The 25,433-nt window shown below is 37.6% G+C and overlaps 1 protein-coding gene across 3 annotated transcripts in view; it reads right to left on the bottom strand.

Moving 5' to 3' along the window:
* Positions 1-25,433, bottom strand: part of SYT1 (synaptotagmin 1) — a 350,331-nt gene that overhangs the window by 109,335 nt on the left and 215,563 nt on the right. For all 3 annotated transcript variants that reach the window (XM_040062361.2, XM_040062359.2, XM_040062362.2), the window contains one exon: positions 18,548-18,736. In XM_040062361.2, coding sequence (XP_039918295.1) covers positions 18,548-18,719 — 172 coding nt within the window. In that variant the 5' untranslated portion in view covers positions 18,720-18,736. The remainder of the gene's footprint in view (positions 1-18,547; positions 18,737-25,433) is intronic.

Genomic DNA, 25,433 nt, shown 5'->3' with positions numbered 1-25,433 from the left:
CAATGCCGAAATGTCAGATTCTTCTTCTAATTGGGAAGAGAATAGGAAATGGAACCGCATGGTAGGTCTGAAAGTCAATTATTAGACATTCTTGTTTGATTTTGCCACAGAAAACATTCATCAGGGTCTGACTCTAAAGTTCTGTACTAGACTTGAATCTACAGTCCTCTGGTTGACACCACTCCATATTCACTGCTTAATCTTTCAATTGCTTTCTGAATGATTTGTTAGTTGCATCCTCAGAGAATAGCGTTATTCTGCTTTTAAAAACAGGAAGCCAGCAGGCTTAAAGATCACAAACAATGCCACTAAACCTCGAGAGCAATGAATTTAACACCACACCCTGTGTACACTCCTCTCCTGAGACTGGCATACATTTAATTACAAAATAATTTTTTCACTCTAGTGGTATTTTGCTCCAGCATTTACAGCCAACTTTAGCAGCTGCTCTTGACAAACACATTTTCTTACTTCTGTTTAAAAGCCACTGCATCCTCTCATTTTCAAGAGTTGATCCTGCCTAAAATAATTTAATTAAACCCTATTCTTCTTGATTCTTGCTGCTCATCAAAGAGATTCGGAAAAAAAATCATCAAATCTTAACATTAGAAGCACACAGCAGAGTTCTAGCTACTGTCTCTATATAAATACATTTTTAATGGATTTGAAGTGATTAACCTCTGGTTTGGCCAGAAATAGAAAAATTAGAAAGGACTGCCAGGGAATGCCTAGGAAAAATAATCACTCCTGGAATTAAAAGTCATTCTGCTGAAATCAAGGGTATGTTTCTGATGACTTCTGTACAGTGAGTTTTCTGTCCCAGGTTTCCAATTCCTCTGGCAAGTACTCTGCCATTAACTAAAAAAGCTCTCTCTTAATAAGAACTTTGCAACAGTTGATCAATTATTCTTTCAAACCTATAGCACCACCAGTAATGAACAATAAATCCTCCACCTCCTCAGAACTGAGTTAAACTTGAAACATAAAGGGAAAAGCAGCAAAAGAAAATGGGCTCTGTGAAGCATGAAGAAATTAAAATAAAAAGATGATAAAGAAAATAAACATTAATGGTAAATGAGCAATCAATAAAGTCCAAAGCTTGCAAGGATAGTCTTGGAAACTAAGTGCTCTGAAGGAATTTAAATAAGTATAAATGGAATCTCAGAAAGATTTATTTAAGAGTGAATTAATTCTTCAGCACATTTTCCTTTTTCTCTTTCCTTGCATGATTGTCTCTTAGGCTACTTCATTTTCTACATATGGTGCCACAGGACAAAAACAGATTTATCTTTAAGTTATATATATGTTCTTCCATAATGATTATTCCAGCAAGCAAAATGTTAACACATTTAAATTAATGCAAATTAGACAGTGGTTTGTTATTGGCTGAAAGTGCTTCAAAAAAGACTAACAGTGATAAACAGATGCAACTTTGCATCTGCAGTCTAATTAAAACTAATCTAATTAAATATGGTGCATCTGCAAAGCTGCTTGAGCACTGCAGAGAACACACAGAATTTCTTTTATAGTTGGACAGAGCTTCCAAGAGCCAGTGTGTCTGCCATTTCACTTCATTTGGAACCACTTTAATACCAGGTGAGTAATCAGCAAATAAATTCTCCATGGCTGCTTTGGAATTGTTCACTCAGAGAGGCAGTGATAGTGTATCCATAGATACAACAGCAATGGATGCCACATGGAGGCAATGTCCTTTCATTACGCAAAATGATAAAGCTGGAAAAAAGAAAAAAGGGTGAGGCCATAAGTCATCCTTTAGCTTCACTTATTAATAAGAATTCTACAAAAAATACTTTTGCAAATATGTTACATTACTGATATGAGTTGTTCACAGCAAAATCAGGCAACATCAAAACTTTCTCTTGTCTAGTGATTCCTTTTAAAATATTTTTTCCCCTGCCAAATAAACATTCCACAGACATTTTATTCAGTAAGAAAACTTAATGCTCTCAACTGAAATTCTGACATAAGCTGTTCTAGCACTGAAATCTAAAATGGCAACAAGGTAGTAAAATAATGTCTTCCCTTCTCAAAAAATTCAGGTAAGAAATCTCATGTTGGAAAACTCTCTTAAAATGTGTAAACCAGCTATAGCCACAGGAAAGAAGGTCAAAGGAGGACAAATCCCGATGAAAAGAAATTGTCATCACAACAGACTTCTATAAGGTATTCTAATAGGAAAAAATACTCTTCATTCCCCCTTAGAGAAATAGATAATATTATAGATAATAGAGAACTGTCTTGACCTATTACAACCTAAAGTAACTATGTTTGTTGAAAGCCAAAGAGAGAAATGTATGGTGCTTGGTAGGAATCTGAATCCATGCACAGTAAAGAGACTCGCCAGATCTCATAGTTTTTCCTCTTTAATCCTTTTTCAAGGCTCACCAGATTACTAAAATGTTAAATATCCATATTAATATCCATAGAATTTTGAATTCCAATATGTCCTTCACTCTGTGGGATAGGCATGGCTCTGTATTCCTGGACAATTCTCCATATTAGGCCGCACTTTGTGTTAGAACAGATAAATGGAATGAGAGCATGCAAAAACTATACTGTGGATATGACACTCTCCTAGACGTCAGCAAATTGAGTCTTCCCACCATTTTAGATGAAATATTCACTGTATGAAAAATGAAGACAGGCTTAAGAGTAGAGCTCTGAAGACTTCTCTTTCCTCAGCTGGAACCCTACCCAGTGAGCTTTTTACCCTTTATCAGCCAGAGGCTAAGCCACTTCTCCCACAGAACAGTGTTTCTGAGTCCCTGGCTCTACCATGAGGGATTTCTGTGCCACCCTCAGTGAGACAGATGAGTAATGCATTCTCCATGCAGTCTAACCTTCAGGCTATAGGCTCTCTCTCTTCTCTGTGGGGTGAGATACATGGGTTTAAACTTGTTTAGGCTAAGATGCACACCACGTTCTTCCTCATCTCCTGGCAGTGCCTTAGCAACTATTCCTATTACAAAATAAAATTGGAGACAGCACTTGGCATTTCCCTTTCCCTCTTCAGCCCCACTGTAGTCCCACTAGCTCCAGGGATGAAAATATAACCTACAAGTAAAAGACCAATAGATATGACAAGTAAATCCCATAGTGAAAATTGAGTTTGCTGTTTGAAAAAACATACATAGAGGGCTCTGTTAGGAAACAGAAATCATAAATGATAAAAAGTCTCCAAAATGGCCCATTAAAGTAATCTTCTTTGCTGCCTGGTAAGTAGAGCTGCAATTTGAGTCCTTTCAGTTAGAAACAGTTACATTAATTTCAGCAAAACTATGCTGAACAATGTTTGTAGGATTATGTCTTGAGGAAAACTTACTAATACACAGGGAAAAAGCACTGCATGTTGGTGAGAGCATTCCTTTAACCTAGGAAAGATAAGTATGGTGATTTATAGAAAAGGGATACTTTGCTAAGTCATAATTAATTTTCAGACTGAAATTGGTAATCAAATAGTAATTTTCATGGTATTTTTCTACGACCCAGTGTGAAATTTACTCCATTTTAGAAGCTTGCAAAAGGCACTTTTCATAACACAAAGCCTGCATTAAGGTGAGGTTTGTGTTGCACAAGTTGTCACAGAGGCCCATGCAACAGAATGAATTTTCCCCTCTGTGAATATGTGCATTGAAGGTTAGCAGCACCATGCACTTCACTAAAAAGCCTCAGGGTAACAGACACTTCTAAAATAAAGAGGTTTTTCTTCTCCTACATGAAGTAAAGTTGAAAATAAAAGGTGTTTAACTTTATACGAGGGAAATTTTATTCAGATCTAGATCTTCTTGATATATTTCATAATGTACCTTGATGTATTGTACCAGTGAGGCCACACCTAAAGAACTGCATTCTTTTTTGAGTCCCTTGCTTCAAGTCAAGTAAGACATTGAGATGCTGGAGAGAAGGGCAACAAGGCTGCTGAAGGGTCTGAAACACAAGTCTTGTGAGGAGTGGTTGCGAGAGCTGGGGTTGTTCACTCTGGAGGACAGAAGGCTCAGGAGAGACCCTATCACTCTCTACAACCACCTGAAAGGAAGCTGTAGCCAGGTGAAGGTTGGCCTGTTCTCCCAGATTACCAGAACAGGGCAAGAGGAAATGGCTTCAAGCTGAGCCAGGGGAGGTTCAGGACATCAGGAAGAATTTCTTCACTAAAGGGTTTTCAAACATTGGAAGGGGCTGCCCAGGGAGGCGGTGGAGTCATCACTCATGGAAATCTTTAAGAAACAACCTGGCACTTAGTGCTGTGGTTTAGTTGACAAGATGGAGATTGGTCAAAGGTTGGACTTGATGATCTTAAAGGTCTTTTCCAACCTAAACGATTCTGTGATTTGGTGATTTTATCATGATATCACATAGCCTAAGGAATGAAAAATGAACTGTCAAATACTTTATTATTTTAAAATACATTCTATTTTTTTAATATATATATATTTATATATTTTAATATTTTTTAATATATTTTGATTTCAGCACAATTTGGAGCTTTTGGAATGTGGTACATACATGTGGCTGTAACTATATCATAGTAAGGACACTGCATTTTCTTTTTTACTCTTTTAATGCATTACTTAGTTTACTAATTAGTAATTATTTATTATTTTTATTTATTATCTTTATTTATTCTTTTTTATTATCTTTATTATCTTTCTCGTATTACTTTGATCTCACATTTCTCTTGTGTTCACTCAATGTACAGTATTCATAAGATAAATCATTTTATAATATATGAAGGCTTTATCATGGGCTCAGCAACTGTAAATTGTCTTTAAATCAGCACAGAGTTTTAAGCCACCACAAATATAGAAAGGTAATTTATATATGGTAAAAAACAGCAAAGAAACAAGATACAGCAAGATAGAGATTCTTTTTAAAAACAACATAGAGCATCTGATGTAAGGCTTCTTACTTCTAGAGTTTAAGTCAACTATATTGGTGAGCACCACACAATAAAATGTGAATCTTAACCTTGTGCTGCCTTTTAAATAATTTTAATAACTAAGGAATGAAGCAAAATAATATCATCTTGCCAAAATTATCTCAGAAAAAAATCTGCAAATTTTGTCTTACTTTCTGACTGCTGACATTAGCACATTTCTCTACAATGTAGCAAAATTAGGGTTTGTTGGGTGAAATCTCAATGGGTTTTCAGAAACCAGAAGATGACTTCTGTTTATTTTGAGATGACTCTTTCTAATCCGACTTGTCACAAACTCCTGGATCAGCTAGGTGATGAGGTGCCTGTCCTTGAGCTGAGGGAAAGGAAGTCCTCATTAACATTCCTTTTCAGTGGAGTTTCAGAGCCAAAGTTGTGCCTGCATACAGGAACACTATACTACATGGAAAGTGCAGTTGGCAGAGGTAAAGAGAAGCTGATAAATTTTATTGTTATGGCGAAAATAGTCCTTCAATAAAGATTAAGTTTTTGTCTCTGTCACCCGCAATAGGCAGTGCTTCTGGGAGGTAGTATTTTTTTCTGTTTTAACTAGTATTCAACCCATCTCAAATCATAAATAATTCATACAGGCAGTGTTGTCCCAGGAGAGACCACTAATGTAAGCAAAGCTAGTTATATTTATTCAGGCACATCATGGTAGAGGTGACACTCGATGAAAGAATAAATCCTTCCCTGGGGCAAAACTAAATGCCATTTACCTCACTGCCAATGGCTCAGAGATCTGGTATCTCGGCAGTGGTTTCCAAAAACTCAACCACTGAAGAGATCAAAATACCACCCCAAAAGAAAAGTCATAGTACTTTAACTATGGCAAACATGAAGACTGTATTTTTTGATCAACAGTCTTTTTATCCCTTCATGAAAGCAGGCTCTGACAGACATGCCCCTCACAAGTGGCTAAGAGTTATTTAATTGGCCTCACATGTCTTCAAGTTGAGCCAGTTCCTGCCCAGGAACAAACTCCTGTGAGCCAGCACTGCAACCAATTTTGCTTTGGCTTCTCTCACAACTTGGCAATGCTGCAATTTATCCTGGCTTGTCTCAATTGTTGATCCTTATCTGAGGTTACACAAGATTTTGCTGACTGCCACAGGGTCATACACAACACACTTTCTGTCTCTCCTTCTGAAAATGTTTCTTGTCCAAGAAAGCACACATAGCAGCAGTTAGAAAATGCTTGAGCAGGGATGTGAGATTTCTAGATCATGGTTCAGTGCAGGAACATTCAGCATATTCAAGGAATAAAAAACTACCCCTTACAGGAACCCTCCTAGTCTCAAGCAAAAAAACAGCTAGCCCTTTCCTTATAACTTCTGTACATTTATTTTTAACTTCTGTACATTAGTCCTGAAGCTACTAAAAAAATACACATCAGTATTCAGTTTGCTTTGCTACAATGTTAGCTGAAAGCTTTCCAGTCCTTCTTAGCAAGCTTTGTGTGAACTAGAGGGAGAAGTAGACAAATATTGGTTTACATTTATTCTTTTTCATCCAAAGTATCCTATGGCATACAGACTAGAAAAGAGAGCAGGGACTAGTATTGTCAGGAAGCCTTAAGCCTCTCAGCCATATGTCAAAAAACATTTCAGAGGCTTTAATTCTCCTTCTTCCTCCTGTGGTACTCTCTACAGAAGTCACAGGCAAAACTCGGGTTTTTTTCTGGAGAGGGAGGAGGTGTAAATGAGATGAGAAGATGCTGTGTGATGAGTGAACCAGGAAAAAGGAAGGAAAAGAGGCAGTAGAGGAAAGAGACTGAGAAGAACTGGAGATGTAAGTCACAAATTGGTTATCATTTACTTTCAGACCACAGACATGACCTCTAATACTTACAAGTCATACATCCTGTCAACATGCTCTGCAATAGTAATTTTCAGAGTATCAGACATATTGATGTGGAGATTGAGAAGACATACAGTGACTGTCATTAATGGTCACCTGTCTGGTGGAAGCAAATGCTGCACCTTCTTGGAGATATCACTGATTTTTACTTTTTTTTTAGAAAAGGCAATTTTACATTCACCTAGCATCAGGACAGGAACAGAGATATTTTATACCTCTCAGTCCTCTACTCCCAAAATGTCAGTACAAACCCTTTATTTTCTTTGCCTCATAAAATATTGTGGGGAAGCAGGGAATATCAGCATTGCTTTGCTGTATCAGGAGTTCTCGCTGACACTTCAGTCTGCTACTGGCTCCCAACTCTCACTATGACAATGCTGTATAAATAACAAACTTCCGTAATAAAACAACTTGACAATTCAGGTCTGTTAAGTTATGTCTGGGAACAGGATGGTAAGGCCACACCCCAACAATATTTATTTATTTTAGTCCTATGTTGATGTAATATACTACAGCTTGTCTTTACCTCTTACAAAAACCAAACCAAAGTAAAATCAACTTTGAAACAAATAGGCAGTGAAACATCTGCCAATCTATGAAAAGTGATCCATCTTAGCATATAGTTCTGATACAAAGTATGCTCCCAGCACTTTGACTCCCCTGATACCAGGGGGAAGATTACAGAAGGCTTCCCAAACAGAGGCACTATCAGTATCGTTGGAGGCAATCCTTTAATTTTATCTGCAAGGACCAAAGCACTGCTGAGGTCCAGTCAGTGAAAAAAAATCTTGAACCCTGTAACAGTGTGATGCTGACTTTGAAATGGTTCTGAGTGCTGAAAGGAGGGAGGAATTAGTGAAGCATCACATCCACTCCCTGCTCATTGCTGCAGCACTCCAGTACATCCACCAAAGAACTGAACTGAGCAACTGAACACTCATGGATGACCTAAACGCAGAAGAAAGCTAAACAACATCATCTGCCAGTATCCTGGATCCCTCTCAGGCACAGAAAGTGGTACCATGGTGGCCTGCTTCCCCCTGAGCCAGTAATGCTGGGGAACAGCAGTGGTATGCTGATGAAAAGGCTGCTGTACTTCGGGGGAAACATAAAACGAACATCTGCAGCTTTTTTGGTGATGAGAGATCCCCTGGGATTTTCCTTAAAGGATTGTAATGCTTTACAGCCCCATCCAACTCTCATTAAACTAAATGGAAACAACCTCAATCACATCTGTGGAAATTGGATGTTTGCTGGGTTGGCTCAAGTCCCAAGTGAGGTAATTACATTCTTCCAACGGCTTCCATTGGAAAATTTCAGTGTGTGTGTCCCCTTCCCAAATGATCGCAAAGTAGCACTCTACTGATAATTTAAACTAAACAACTGCTCTAAATGCTCCTTTTTTGACAACAATCATGAAAATGTGTGATAATAGGCCATGTGAAAAGGGGGTACCATTCTCAGCAAGCAGCCCACTAAAATCAAATGGAAGGTAAAAGAATTACACTGGTATTTATGAAGGTCTGAAAAGAAATTTGCTGCTACCACTATAGGTGTGTGTGATATGTCTCTAAAATTACATTACTTGTAGAGTTATAAACTTTTAATAAAATAAATATTTTATTCTAAAATAACCATAGCAAAAGTGAAAATAATTTACATTAAAATAAGAATCAATGTAGCACTTCATCAGGTAAATTACAGGATGCATTAGAAATGTTTTGATCCTCTAAACCACTTCTGTGTAACAAATTTAATTCGATGCACCATTCAGGAGCTTAAAGGTCAGTACACATTTATACTTTACTGGACTAAACCTTTTGGGATTCTAAAACCTGCTGTTAGCATTTCAATACCTGGACTCAGCCTGCATACCCATGCTACACTTACTGGCTGGCTCTATCAAGTAAGAATGCAATCCTATTGTCTTTTAAGTTATCTACAGGAGAGGTGCAGGTCAGTCAAGAAAAAAGACTGGAAAACAAGAAAAAAATTGGTTCACCAATTTGCAGTTGTGCTGCACTGCAGGGTTCAGCTAGCTTTGCTATATGCCTTTAGGGATTTGGTATCACAAATTATTTTATGTAATAGGGACACAATTTAGGCATTTGGTTGGTTGTTTTTAAAGAGGATACATTTTCTGTTGTTTTTCTAACAGGAATTACCAGGATAAATATTTGGTTCAACAGAATAAAATACTTCTTGTCATTATCATTGCAAAATCATACACAGTTTCCTGAGCTGTAGTAGTGGTGTTGGACAGATTTGTGCCCTCTGCAGAATCAAAGCCCAGCTGTCAGTAGGTTCCTAACAAAAATGAACTGTTGAAAATCAAGGATGTTGCACCGTTTAAACACTTCTGTTGATGCATTAACTGAATAGAGAAGAGATTGTTGTAATTAGTTTCTCTTCCTGAGACTAAAGGAAACCAAGGGATGAAGCTGGAAAACTTGGATCTGCCTTTCCCACAGGAGCAGCTAAAAAAGAAATGCGGGATTCATGTTGTCATTCTGTAACCTTGTGTGAAGCATTTAAGTGCAAGGAGCCTTAAACACCTGGTGTTATTTGCTCATTTTGTCCAAAGGCATTTCATGGCAAAATGCATATGCTATCCTTCAACCAGGCCTCTAGTCCAGTGAGTACTCTTCATCAGATTGTAGATTGCTAGAAGAGATTGAAACAATCACTCTCCAAGTGAGAGAAATCGGGTCTCTAAGCTCAGAGAAAGTGTTTTAAGGCTATGAATCTCTGTTAAAAGGGCTTAACCTAGAGGTCTTTCTAGATATCAAAGTTTGTGGTGTATTGCATAGACCAGTTTTTCCTTCTGGATAAACCTGGGCCTCCTGTTTCTATGTCATTCTGAAGAGGGACAATGCATTAAACTCATATTTGTAAATTCAACTTCTAGAGTCTGATTCTTAAAAGCTAAGTGTAGAAAGCCTAATAATTTCTTTTTAAGATGTGGGTGGAAATGCCTTTCTCATCTGAAATTATGAACTTCATCTTTCATTTTGATGGCTCACTGCAGTAGGAAAGCAGTGCCAGCTACAGTACTGAAACATACCCCCACAAGATATAGGGGCTGTGAGCAAATTAGGGAGCTCTCGCTGAAGTTGGTAATTAAGAGTAGATTCAGATTCTGAAATCTGCACAGGAGTAGGCAGATGGCTTATTCAGCTGCCAGCTGGAATTCAGCCTTCATGAGGCAGTCATTCAAGTTCAGCACCACAGCTTCCTTCTATGGAGAGCAAAGTCCTCCCAATACCAAGAATATGGCCTAATGGACTAAAGGCCTATTCAAGGATGAATATTTGAGGCCCCTTCCACAGCTCTTGCAGAGTGGCTGCGTGTTCTGGAAGCAGTAGTGATGTTCAGATCTAGAACCATTCAAGAGCTTGCTTGACATAAAAGCCAAGACTAAGAAAGATAAAATGAATGCATGAAAGGATGCTGTGTGCCTACAGTATTCCTGAGAGTTCCTTTTCGTGGTCAGTGTCTTAGTTTTTCACCCATCTTGGCATATGGCACTGATGACCAGGTATTTTAATTCATGTATCAGTAAAGGCATTCTTGGGTATTTTGAAAAAAGTTAAACACTTAAAAAACCCCCATATTAACCAAAGTAAGGAGGGTATTATATATTTGTAACCCCTCAGAAAAAGCTTTAGTTTTGACAATTCTCAGCAGCAAATTCATCCAGTTCTAAGTAGAATAGTTGACAATAACAACAAAAATGGCATTCTGTTCTTCAGCTGTGCCAACTTACATTGATTCTCAGAATAACAATGGCATTTTCTACTCTTGGTTCTCATAAAAATACCAGAGAATATCTTCGAGCTTGCCACAGTGCCTAGGCACAAGCAGCTGAAGTAAGGACGGAACATAAATCTTAACAGTAATTCCTATATTTTCACTGTGCATTTAAACCATACTTTTTAAAAGAAAATCCACTAACCACAGTCACAGGTGCCTCTTATATCTTATGCCATATATTTCTGAGAATCAATCTTTAAATATATTCTCAGTTTTAAATTCAGAACAATTGTTCCATGAACTCTTATTTTTACAGCAAGATTACAAAACAATTGTAACAGATAATGTGTAATTCTGTAGGCACTTTATATGCAGGTAAGTTTGGAAAAGGCTAACAAAGATTGTGTTTCTTTTATGCATGTAAACGCAATTTTAGTACACTTTCTCTCACACAAAGTAATGAAATTTTAAGATACATTCCCAGAACCGAAAGTAAGCCAGCAACCATATTCAGTTTTCTGCTTGTAAATTGAATCCTCTACTCAATTTATAAGGCACTGGCACAACCTGACATATCTATAGTGCAATAAAATACCTACAGGAATAGTTCTAACATATAAAATAATCACAGTGATATGCTAGAGGAGACCCTGGGGGTAGTCTGACACCCCTTGTTAAAACACCATCATCAAATCAAAGGTAGGTGCTCACCCCTATTTTTGCTACGGATTTCATCCCCTTGGCTTTAAAAGTTAATCTAAATGTGGTTTTTTGTTTTCTTATATTTTGCTGAAATGTTTTCAGCATCATGTGTTTTATAGGAGAACTTGACTCTTCTTCCTTTTCTTTCAGATTATACAATTCAAAACCAACTGCTGTTGCTGAAAAGGGTGCTCCAGACACATGCAATCAATAATATATAATTCTGTTTGACACTGAGGTTACCTTCACAGTGTGCTACTGCCTTTGAGACAGCCTTTCCTTTCTGGAAGGACAATGCATTCTCAAGGTGATGCAGAGGAGGACATGGTTTTAGCCTGTGACACACTCTCCCTGTGCTGGGGATGGAGAGTGCTGCAGCTGCTGCTCTGGTTTAAGCTGTAGGAGTCTGCTCTTCTGATTTCTCCTTTTCTCCTTGGCTTGTCCAAGGAGCCAAGATAATGGCCAGTGTAGAGGATGCTTTAAGTTTTAGCTTTCATGTTTTCAGATTCTGTGCTCCCTAGGGGTGTAGTTCTGAGCCTCATATTAAGTGCTAGTAAGCTCTATTCACAGAGTAGGTAGATGAAACAAATCCTTTCCCAGATGGCAACCAGGGAAAACAAGTACAAGTTTCAGGCCCAAAAGCACAAACAACGGTGGACTGAAGAGAGAAAACAAGAAGGATGAGACCTCACAACCTGAAGCTGTAATTTGACAATTAAACCCCAAAATGCAAATGGATCAAAACTTATAAAAAGGTAAGACTTTGTGACCAGTCATCCATTTGGTGACCATTCTTAGTGCACCTTGGGTGTAGCCCTCGTCAGGCTCTTGTCCTGCCCAAGGTGTACCCTAAAGGCCTTTCAATAAATACCTACTTTATTCTTTAGCTCTGTCCCATCTCAGTTCAAGGTCAGCCTTCCCAAGGCATCATAGGAATAGGGAACTGCTTCGGACATAAGTGCACCAGATGCATGGGTGGAGTTTGTTTTGATTGGAGGAGCCAACCAAAACCATTTAATGATTCTATGTAACCTCCTGGAAAGCATGTGTGCTTGCAGTGCTTGATCCAGATCCAGTCTGCAGCAGCAGCACTTCTAGGTCATGCTAGAGCAGCCTGTACTTCTAACAGCCTGAGGTTCCTCACTCAGTCCTGTATGAGGATCAAACTGGCAGCTGTCATGAACCCAAAAGTTTAAGAAGAGGATATGTTAAGGGGAGCCTATCCGAAGGCATATGAAAATAACTCATGGATTGTAAACTGTAACAATGTAAAAAAATAATTTCTGCATGACAGAATCAATCAGTAAAATGTTGATGGAGTATAACTCAGAGGGATCTCAGACCACACACTATTCCTTCCAGACAAGGATTTTCATCTGCTTCATGAGTTTTTACTTCCATTCTTCCATCCTTTGGTATCTATTTAGACATCTGGAATTTAAAAGCTGTCTTATCAAAATTCCTCATTTAAAGCAATGAAAATATGCTGGACCTCTAGAAATAATCACTTTCGTATTACAAGTTTATAAAGTAACAGAGTTGAACTGTTTTTGTCTCACAATATTTGTATCTTCTGGATGTGTGTGGGCAGTATTTTTAAGCCTTTCTCTATCACCAGGAGATCTAGAACATTCATTTAACATTAAAAAAAAAAAAGATTAGGTTCTCATCTAGACTCTGGGACTGGGGGGTTCAGGGAGAAAACAAAGTAATCTGATATTTGCATTTAAATTTCTATATTTAGAAATAGTGGGGTTTTTTTCCCTATCTAATATTGTACTGTAATAGCTCTGTCTTGTACTTCTATGTTCCAAAATAAACCCTTATTTCTGATTTTCCCTGTTTCTTCTGCAATGTAAAGCTGAATGTATTTGCTTGGCACGAGTAGCTGAGAATGATTTATGACAGGAAAACAAGAAGACTTGAATTCATGCCGTCCCACTTCCTCCAGCACTGTTCTTCAGACTTCCCTGAATATCAAGAAACTTCTTTATCTTCTCTGAATCTCTCAATACAAACACTCCTTGCCAAGATACCTAAATGGACTTTGCCAATGTCCGACTGTTCCTAAGCTGAGAAGTCTGCTAATTGTTTTGATAAATCTATGTGTGTACACATATAAACATATGTATACATAGTCCTCATTTCTACAGGCAGTCAGCTACTACTCAAGAGGATCTGTGAGGCAGAAACTCAATTGTTTTCTGGCTAACCTAAGATATTAGGCAATGACTAACATTGGCATGTGCTGAGAAAATACAACTTTTTTTTTTTTTTTGCAGCCTATTGCTGCAAACTTTATTCTGATTTTATGGTATGCCTATAATATTAATCCAGTTTCTAAATCTGAAAGAATTCTATTGTCAGCATTTTGTATCTTTCTTACAAACTTAGAAAATAATGTGCCATCTCTTCCCTGTACGAGTGACACCTGTGCTCCAGGAACCATTAGGAGAAGCCTAATGAATTAATTTTCTGCAAATGATCAAGCTGTCAGCTTAAAAAAATTAAGTTTCAGAAAGACTCCATGAACAAAATCCTCAATTTTTTAATAAGAGACATAATCTAGTAATAACTCCCTGATAATCTTGATGCCACATACAATGAAAAATTAAGAAATTAACTTTACTGTCATTTATAGAGGGCAATAAGCACTCTTCATGCACCTCATCTGGTCAATCAAGAAAGGCAGAAAGGCAAAATAACAGAGACCAGCAGGGAGAAAGAAATTATGAGAAGTGTGCTGAATGCTGAAATTTTGACTTAAATGGCTAAATATATAAATCTAGGATCACTTTATTTGCTAAATTACACAAATATATCTACAACTTGGTAGTCAGCTTAGTAAGATATAATTTAGAATTAAACCAGACCCAAGTTTTACGGTTAATTTTACATTTTTTGTTACAGTTCTCTCTACAGCCTCCAGTCCCATTCTGTTTTAACAGGTATTCGCAAGTACAAGGAGAGAGAAATAAAACTTTCTCTGCAAACAGAATGTGAAACAAGTCTGCACAGAACATCAAGTTTTAGCCTGAATTATCACAGAGATTTGAGCTTCTGGTTTTGGGGGATTATCATTCAGTTGTACAAGATGAATCAAATTCAGGGCTTTTGAGCACCAGCTACTGAGGCCAAAGGGAGTGGTAAGCCAGCCATATATTTCAGAATATGGTTTATATAGAAATGTAGCTTTTTATATAATTACAATGTAAGACAGCAAAGAGCATTGGAAATAACGCAGTATCTTCTTACTATAGAAGTAATGACACTATCCTGGATTCAATGCAATCAGTTATCATAGCTGTTCCAGATTTTACCATGAGCATTAACAGCACATCACTATTCAATCAGATGTATGCTGGAATTTTATTGTTTTTTTGCTGTCTTGTTTACTGGCAGAATGAGGTCTCCTGTTCATACAGGAATGTGCCATTAGAAAACACATCAACATCACTTTGATTTTAAAATTATTAAGTAAACTAATAGTAACTTATATCCATTTTTATTCGTGTATGGTTAGTATCAGTATCTTGATATTTAAAGTCTCCATCCAAAAGCTGTTGCTGCCATTACCACAGTCTTGTCACAACACACTTACTGTAAATGTATGGCAGATATTTTCCTAGCCGGTAGACAAAGATCCAGATGTAAAAGAACTGAGAAGGAAGAAGGAAAGAACTAATTTGTATTATAAAATCTTTTAATGCATTTTGTTTTCAGAAGAGTAAGTGATGTTTTATCTGCTCTGTTTCTCCCCTTTTTTCAGTTGTTGGATTTACCATATTTAAAATGCAAAATGTAAAAGCAGAGATGGTGCCTTTTTTCACCTTCTGGCAAACAGATTAAAAATTCTGCAGATTAAAGATTAATAGGGATTGAAAGTACAAGAATCAATTAAGTTAGAGTGACATTTATACACAGTTCAGTTCTGGAAAAACAACTGTACTGTGATTATGCAAAACAGTCACTCACAACCAAAATGCAGGGATTTACGTAACACAGAAAAAAAAAAGCCTCACAGTTATACCTCAGTAACTTACTGGGTTCTTGCACTTTAATTGTATGACTCATTGTAATAAAATCATCCCACTTGCTTTATCCAGAGTGAAATGTATGTTAGGACATTGCCATTCTGAATGGTTTCTGTGCTTTTGGAAACCTACATTCTCCTGTCACAAAATGTGGTGTATGTTCTATTTTAAAGAGATACAAATCAAGAAAAAAACCTCCAGATTTTCTGCTTGTACCAATAAAAATTTTAACCTGGTTTACACACCGCACTGTTCTTGAAATAAATGTATACTGATACAAATAAGTCCTCTCTTTTTCTTGGAACTTTTATTTCTTCCTTCTGTTAAATTAATCTCTTTTTTAAAGTAGGACTTGTCTTGTGAATACACCACAGAAGAAAACACCAGTATAATTTAAATTGTATTATTTTAAATTGATTTGCATCTTGTGGTTTTGCAAAGTGAAGTTTTAATGGGAATTCTGATATTTTTAGTTAGCTGGTATGTCTAGAGTATTTACCTTCTTACATCTGTGTGTTCTACAAAACATAGTATTAAAAAAAATGAATCTTCTATTATAAACTACGTGGAAGGAACGGTATTTATTCAGTTGGATGTAGTTTGATGCACCTTTATTTTTGTTATCATGTATTCCCTGATTAGAATATTGTAATTTTTTTTTTTTTTTTTTAATATAAGCATGACTTGATACTATATAACTTCTAAGATAAAACAAAAGGGAAGACTACATAAATTAGGCCCGACTATGGCTTGGCCTTTTTAGCACTCAAACCAAGTTGATTGCAGGTGAGCTTTTTTACAACACTCTATCATAATATGTATACATCCACTAAATCATGATGGCTTTTTTTCCATCTGCAGACATCTTAGGCAGAGGCAACTGAAACATTTAATTATTTATCTCCCACATAAAAAAACAAAGCACTGGAAAAAGGTCCTCTCATAATAAACAATGATATTTCAAAGTCTTTTCCTATCATGTGGGGATGAACACGAGAACTTTGGAAGTAAAAATGATAAAGTGCATGAATTAAAAAAGAGACTTGTCCCTCTCAAAGACTCAAATCAGGTCTTCAGTTTGAATCTACTGGAGGAAAGACCTGGTCCATGGTCTTGGGAGTGTTCTTAGACTTCCAAGCATCTGTGCTGTCCCAGTGGGGCCCATGCACCATATTTCTTCTCTCTCACACAGCAAGAAATTCCCCAAAGGAATTTCCCTTTTCCCTTTCCCAGAAAGGCACTATACAATTAATTTGGTTTGTACTAATTTACATACTGCTCTGTTTTAAGAGAGATTCTAAAAAAACTTGCAGCCAGCTGTAAGAGGTAAGTCCTGAGAACTTTTCTACCACAATTAAATTTTTTTTGGAATAGGCTGAAAACATCACGTTGACAACTTCCCACTAGTATAAACTAAACAACTCATGAGAAAATGCTATAATCTTCCAACAGGGAAATTAGGTCTCCTCTGCCCTCCTGTTCCCAATATTTTGTAGACAGCCTAATTAAACTTACTTGATTTGCATTTATGTTGTTAGTTTATAAATTAAAAATGCATGCAGACCTGTTGTAATGTGGTCCATTCTTGTAGGGTTTATTATTGAGGAAAATGGTCAAAAGAAAGTTATTTGGAATATAAAATGCTCAAACATGTCAATGGCACTAATTTATATTTAGTATTTCAAAAATGCCTCCACACAAGTCCCTTGCCCCTCTGAACTTTCAGGTTTCTTCTTGAAATGGCAACCCCCCCTTCAGTATAGCAGAACGCAATACTGAATAGCCCCAGCATTTGATAGAAATCCTGGGAAGATCCAATATCTGCAGCCTCTATAATAAGGGCAGACAACTGGCATGGGATTTGTGGTTACCTTAGGTTCATTTCTCCAGGACAACATGACTGCATGATATTCAGTTTTGTTTTTCCATGACATCATCAATTTCATTTCAGTATGGTCTGCACTGGACTGCATTGATCACCAAAATAATGGCATGTGAACTTCTTACCTCTATAAAACCTTAATTCTTGCAAGTGGGAATTCTGAGTGACAGAACAAAGCTGTTCGCTTTGTCTGCATCTGCCATATTGCCAAGATCCATTTAGAGATAAAAAAAAATAAAAATTGATTAATAGTCTAATTTGTTATCTGACTTTATCAGTCACAGAACATTTCTTTACACAAAGGATAGCCTTCTAAAAATGAGAATTCTTACATATGTTAAAATACTTCCCTGGAAATATTGTACATTTACTTTTTCTTGCAAAGAAGAAGTTATTAAAGATTGGAGGACTCTCTAATGCTTGCTACTAAAACACACACACAAAGCCTTCACCTTCTCTATAAAAGTGCCAAAATGATCTGCAGGTAGCATTTGGTAATTTTCTGTTAAAAAGGATTCTTTCTGTATTATATGAAATGCCATTCACAATATTGAATTAGTCCTATATTTGATACCAAGGTATGTCTAGTAAAACATATCATATTCAAGAACCCCAGTATTATCATAAACAACAGCACAAAGTTAATGCTTGTATTTTTTTTTTTAATGTGAACAAATTGAGGCCTTAACTTTGAGTCAATACTTTCCAGCACCAAAGACCAAAAGAACATTGCTGACCGTAGCTCCATTAACATCACAGAAATATACATTTATACTTTTAAGTTTTTGGCATAGGTACATGAACTTGTGCACAGCATTCAGTGGCTGATCTACTAGAATAACTAGTGGGAAAAGCACAGCTGTCTTCATACATTACAGATGTATTAGCTATTTTCTTGTTAAAACTCAATTTTCACATCTCTTTCTACATTTTCTAATCTCCAAAGATCCAAAGTTTTCTCAATATGAGTGAGTTCTGGCCAAATATTGCTATAAGGCAATATGGCCACACACATCTGTCATAAACATGAAACCTTAAGTGTTACTGATAGGAAACCTTTTACTTATAGGTCCCACAGCCACAGTGAAGTTCTCTAGTTAATTACAGCAGTAATTAATCAGTAAAAATCAGCAAACTAATCTGATATATGAATAATAGACATAAATTAAATTTGAGTTGGACTCAATATTTTTCTACTTCAGTTAACTTTGAGGAATTTACAAAATCAGTTTAATCTTGTGATTTTTCCAGCTTTGACTAGAAAACATTTAGTATGCTGTCTAAATAAATGTCAAAGAAGAAAATGTTAAATTAAATCTAGTCTGCAAAGAGAAGCTTCTTCATCAATCAAGTTTTACTTACGAGGAATTTTGTTCAGTTCATTCATGAACTTCTCTTTTAGCTTAGAAAATGCATCTTCTTTTCCTCCCCCTCCTCCCGGACTGGCTGGCTCGGTGACATTACTTGGAGGGGCTGCTGCTACTGTGGTTGCTGGCGGTGCTGCCAGGGCCTCATGATGACTTTCACTCACCATTTTAACTCCTGGGTAAGCTGTTGGAATAAAAAAACAAACACAACAAAAAACCAAAAGGTAATATAATTGAAATGTATCTCTCATCAATAAATGAATAAATAGGCAGAATATCACTTATTTCTCATGCTTACTGGGTAAATATGACTGCATTTACATAGAGTTTCAGGTTCTTCATAAAATATTTATTAGACAAGAGAGAAAAGTATTTTGCAGGGTGAATTTCAGCTAGAATAATTTTATTGCTTAGAGCACTTTTCCAATGGTTTGCATTTTGGAAATACTAAATTTGAAACCTCAAAATTCCAGTAAAAATCTCATACAGATTTACATTTGCTCTTCAGTTTGAAAGTATAAGCAAAATGGGTAATAAATGCTCCCTATGTGCAAATTTCAATGTACTTACATAATTATTTTTCTGTGAGAATTACGGAGTTGTGGATCATGGACAGAGTTTCTATATATTAAGTAAATTAGGTGATAAGGACATAATAAAAACACTTTGTGATTTCCTGTCAAAGTAATAACCTATTGTTTCCCATTTAAAACTGTGTATTAAATAGACATTGATTTGCATACATTTTTATCTTCACTAAGTGAAGACAATTTTCCTTCCTTTCCTTTATTTTGTGTGACACTTGCTACTGACAACATTCTCTTTAATTATTCAGATATCTTTATGTATTCATGAAAATACAACATCTGTAGGGAGTCTAAAACCAGCCATTTTGATAGATATTTATGATGCTGTCACAAGCATAATCCCACATCAGCCTATTTTTAATTTCATGTTGTTTAATAGGCATTTTGGAAAACCTTTATTTGAGTGTATATTACTCTATTGGGTGTGCATGTCCAGGTGTCAGTAGTGGAGTGGCTACTGGCTTGCATCTGTGAGAAGCTGCCAGAAGCCTCTCCCATGTCCCACATAGCCAATTCCAGACCACTCCAGGATGGACTTACTGCTGACCAAGGCTAAGCCATAAGCAATGGTAGCAGCACTTCTGGGATAACAGATTTAAGAAGGGAAAATACTACTGGACAACAGCTACTGGGAAAGAGGAGTGAGAGTATGTGAAAGGAACAGCCCTGCAGACACCACGGGCAGGGCAGAAGGAGAGACAGGAGGTGCTCCAGGCACTGGAGCAGAATTTCCCTGCAGCCCGTGGTGCAGCCCGTGGTGAGGCAGGATGGGACTACCCAGTCTGTGGATGTCCATGGAGGAACAGAGATCCAACTGCAGCCTGTGGAGGACCCCACACATTTGTCAGCCTGAAGGGGGTTGTGACCCTGTGGGAAACCTGTGCTGGAGCAGGGTCCTGGCAGGACCTGTGGCCCCATGGAGAGAGGAGCCCACCCTGAGCAGGTTTACTGGCAGAACAGTTTGCTGGAGCAGTGTGTTCCTGAAGGACTGCACCCTGAGGGAGGGACCATGCTGGAGCAGTTTGTGAAGAACTACACCCCATGAGAAGGACTCAGATTAGAGAAGTTTGTGGGTTACTGTCTCCTGTGGGAGGGACCCCACATTGGAGCAGAGAAAGAGTGTGAGGAGTCCTGCCCCTGAGGAGGAGGGAGGGCAGAGACAATGTGTGATAGACTGACTGCAACCACCATTTCCCATTCCCTGCACTGCTGAGGAAATCCAGAGTGAAATTAAGCCCTGGAAGAAGGGAGGGGGTAGGGAAGCTGTTTCAAGATTTGGTTTCATTTCTCAATATCATACTCTGCTCTGATCAGCAATAAATTAAGCCGATTTCCCTAATTCAAGTCTGTTTTGACTGTGCCAGCAATGGGTGACTGATGTCTCCCTGTCCTTCTCTTGATCTTTGGTTGCTCCAAAGATCTTTGGATCTAAGCTCCCACCTGATCCACCACCTGAGGATCCAAACCAGGGAATGGCCCTACAAATGTCCCGCTTGTGGGAAGAGCTTGTCCAGGAGCTCTCACTTGAGCAGACACCAACGGAGACACCAGTAAGGGAAGGCCTAAGAGTGCCTCAGGTGCAGGAAGAGCTTTGTGCAGTGCTCCAAGTTAGTCCTGCTTCAGAGGACCCACATTGGGCAGAGAACTGGTGAGCCATGTTCCCAGCGATCCGCACTGGAAAGACACTGGGCTGGTGGTCCTTTTCTTTGGTGGTCCCTAATATTCTTTTTATTCATCTTCATCCCTTTAAAAGAGACAAAACTGGGGATAAAAATCAACAGATTCATCAAAGGCAGCTAAAGCTGGCTTTTTTTGGGTTGTATTTTCCCTCCATTGTCCAGCTGCAGAGGGGAGGGATAGAGCATGTTTGCTGCAAACCTGGCACCCAGCCAGGGTCAGCCTACCACAGTCATACAGCAAAGAATTTGGGGCTAGAGGGATGAAGATGAGAAAATACGAAAGAAATGTCAGCAACACAGGAAGGCTAGCTGAAATGTTTACTCAGGTTTTGAAAACATTGTTCTGATTTTCTGCTGCATCATAAATATACCTGACCTGAATAATTTCAGAAAACAGAGGGAGAATAGCTTGAAAAATAACAAACATTCATTACAGTACTGAGTGTACAATTGTTCTCAGTGCCAAAAGACATTTGGCCTTTGAGCTTTTCCTGAGAAATTTAAACATCAACATAGGAATAAAACACAACACATCAAAACTGAAGGGGAATAGGAGCACCTGACTGCATGCAATATGATGAATCATGACCTTTCTTGTTTTACATTATTGTTTTCATGGATATTGCTAAGAGTGCTCAAACCACTAAATCAAGAGGAGAATTGGCTTTTTGTCCTTCAACTTCCGTTCTATGAGTCTGTAGTCACGAAGACCTGCAGGTGCAGACCTAACTGCAGGCAGAATAAACTTTGAAACCATCCTCACCATTTCTATCATTGAACAGGGGTTTGCACACAAGTGTAGTCTGGAACACAAAAGCCATTCTCCAATACAGCAGTATGTATGATGAAAAACATTTCAACAAAATAGGAGGTTGGTCTTGCTCAACTTGGTAAATATTTTGTAGCAATTTTATTGATGCAGCAGTGGATGAAGTGGCATTCCCTGCCTGCCCACCACTTCTGTCCTTGCCCACAAGTCCCATCACTAATATAAAATCATGTTGACACAGAATGTGTACACAATACAGCTCCGTAAAAATTTCATAAGCATGTGGTCTTAACTATTTCTCTGCAACAACATGGGAGCAGTTCACTATCAAAAGCAGATCAATGTTGACGGAAAGATTCCAGTTAATATTCATTAATCTGGCTCAAGCCCGAGATATCTGTATTTCCCCAAATGCCTCAAAAAACAACAAAAAACCCCAACTAGTACATAATTTGGGTAATATGAAGTAACATGCCAGCTATTCCACACTAAGAGACTTCCATATGCTCTGATGAATGCCAAATACTATGAAACAAAACATGCAGAGTCATAAGCCTTAAACACTCGTGCTGTTTTATGTTATAGCATTTTGTCAATGAATATCAGTTAAATCAAAAGGAAAGCTGTATATCATAATTTAATCAAAATTAAATTCCTTAATTATAATACATTGCTTAATTATTTCAGGAAATTTCAGGAAAATACATTCAAAGAACAATTTTGAGGCATTACACTCTGATTTACTTAAAAGGAGGAAAATTCAACAAAGCAGACTGTGATCTCCAGGAACAATCCTCAGTAGATTCCCAGTGCAGTTAGAGGTCACTATGTCTAATGAGGCATGCACAAACGGTGTGAGGCTTGCCACAGAATCTTTGACCTTTACATGCCAATGACACAGTCCTGATATTTTAAAAAGGTGTGAAGGGGCTGAAAAAGAATCTTGACTCAGAAAAAGCTTTCTTCAAAGAGCACATGCCCACTTACTTATAGTATGGCTTTTGTAACTGTAATGCTGCAGCTTTCCACAAAAATGGTATAAAACACTGTGGTAGTATTAGAGACTGCAGAATACAGAATAATTAAACTGGCCTTTTTTAAAAAAAAGGGGTTACTTGAATGCTGCAGTGCATTGCTGAAGGTAAAGATCTACAAATCACTAGCAGATGATCTGCCATTTATGAAATGGTAGTTCCAAGTAAAAATTTCTTTTAAGTTAAAAAATGAAATGTCATTCCCCTCAACTATGATTTTCAGTTCAATGTTCACTACAATATTTATAGTCCTGTGTATGAAACATTTAGTATTTCACGTGCAGTGTCCAGTCGTAAATAAGGGTACATTTGTAATTCTAATAAAAGTACTATTAAACTTACATTCTTCTATAAAATGTAGCATAGACTGTATTTCCTGACCATGTCAATTCTCTGGCATACCACTGCCCATTCACTGCCCAGTAGTGCCATATAATCATTATAAGACGTAAAATGAAACTATGGACAAACACATGGAAATCGTCAAAGTAATCCTTGTCTCTATTTAAAAGTATCTATGTAAAATACTGAAAATCCAGTTGAACCCTTGAGGAGACCAGGCATTTAGAGCTTTACTGTTTCCTGTGCCAGAATAACTCTGACAAACACGAATTATCAGCTCAAACTTCTACATAATTTCAACAAAATTTCCTCCGCAAATGAAGCATTTGAGAAATACACACATACACACTGGAGATTTGTAAGATGCAAGGGATTTTGTTACAGAGGTACGAAGTGTTGGCTGACTGCCTTAGCATGTGCTGCTAGGGATCCTGATGGGGAGAGTCCCATTGGAAAGCAGCTCTTAAGAAAATTGTAAAGCAGTGATGTCTCTGAGGAAAGGCACAAAGAGGTGTAAAACTTCAGACATGGACAAATACAGAGCATTGAATAGATTCTGGAAATCAGAATTGAAAGAATGTGTTCAAAGGGCAACAGTCTGCAAACTTTCTGGCATATGCAAATTAGGATGTGAACAACTTGGGAAGACTAATCTCATGGCAAATTTAAACTTTTTAAAAAATATACTGAATAGTCAGAAAATTTATGAGAACTCAGTGGGATGTCCACAGTGATTCACAGAAAAGGGGGATTTTTTGGAATGAGCAAAACTCAAGAACAGTGTATCACCTTTTGGAAAATCATGGGGAGAATTATGATACCCTTACAAAAAAGTTGAAAATAATAAAACAGCAAAGGGCAGCAAAGTTAATTGGTGTGTTTCTATGTGGTTAAATTACAGTAGGTGTACCATAGCACCTGCTAAATACATAACCTTTTAGGTGTAAAATCAGCAACAGTCTTTCTACATGGTGGATTTCAGACAATTTGCTCATTTCTCCTCTTACCTGCTGAATCCAAAATGCAAGCAGTGAGACAATAAACAGGTCAGACATCCCATGTTGACCAAATAATTTCCTCCCAAGGAGAAATTTTCTGAGAAGTCCTTTTATTTTACTGCCTCTTTTTTTTGCCAAACTAAGCATTAAAATTAATGAAACTATTAAAAGCATACAACTATAGTGTTGCCATGAGTAGTTGTTTAAGTTTTCAGAAGTAATTGTCATCATTCTTTCAATGTTTAATGCTGCAACTGTAGTAGAGCTATTGACTCAAGATGTACATTGGGATCTATATGGTTAAATGATATTTCCTGGAAAGCTTATCTTTTCAGCATACAAAACATGTTCAGTTCAGCAGTTACATCCAATGTAATGGATGTAATGTAATAGCAAAACTTATCCAAGAAAGAAGAAAAATCACACAGTTGTGACCCTTGATCATTTTTGTTTACAGCACCTGAGCACAGAAAGAGAAAGCAGCTATTAGTGTTCAGTGATGGTATACCCAGGGTAAGTATGCAGTATTCCCAGAGAAAGGTTTGCACTGAGCTGAAAATATACTTCATCCTATTTGAGTGTTTTTGATGAAATTAATTCATCAGAAGATGGGATCATTAACAGAATGTTTAAAGGTATCTGCAATAAGGGATGTCTCCTTAGATTTAAGTATTCTGGAATGTTAATAATACATTTTTAACTCATTCATCTTCCTACTAATGAAATAGGTTATCTTTGTATCTTCAGTAAAGGACAGTTTAAAAGACAAGCTCAAAAAAGAGACTTTCCTGGCCTTTTATGAAGATGGGACTGTAAGTACCTTTTTAGAAGAATGGAAGGTCATGGTAAAGATGTATCAAAACAGCCTTTCATGACTACTGCAAAGGTTTACAATGCAATCCAGATTTAGTACTGCTTTAGAGAAGGTACATGAAAGGCCAACAGTTCACGGGGGTAGAAAAAGTTCTGATGAAGAACCTTGGTGAGGGAATTCAAGTATCCTCTCTATGCTTTTACCAAGGCACAAGAAATGTCCCAGCAACATTCTTGCCGGCCCCAGAGTGATCCCTGCATCTCTTTCAGTGGAAAAGAGACACCTCTGCTGCCGTTTGTGTAACATGAACTGACACTTTCCAGACACCATCTGTATATACATCAGCTCATTAACGCTGCTTTCCAATGCTAGCTACTAACACCACACCAATACTTTCATTGGCTGAACAAACTGAATAAACAAGATAAAGCACCTAAATCTTTTCTCCAAAGCCTACTTTATTGGTCAGTTTTTGTAATGCCCATGCCTGTATGTCCTGACAAAGAAGTATCACTTGTGCTGGAGCAGACTGGAGGAGCACAGCGCTGCAGACAGAAACAGAACCATGAGGGGGTGAGCCAGGAGTAATGAGGACCCCAACACATGGAGGAGGAGACATCTGAGCTCAAGTTTAAGCAAGTGTGGGGGAAGAACAGCA

This window comes from Hirundo rustica, chromosome 4, assembly GCF_015227805.2.
Source record: "Hirundo rustica isolate bHirRus1 chromosome 4, bHirRus1.pri.v3, whole genome shotgun sequence".
NCBI lineage: Eukaryota > Metazoa > Chordata > Aves > Passeriformes > Hirundinidae > Hirundo > Hirundo rustica.
The sequence above is the reverse complement of the archived record's forward strand: the minus strand, read 5'-3'. Positions and strand labels throughout refer to the sequence as shown.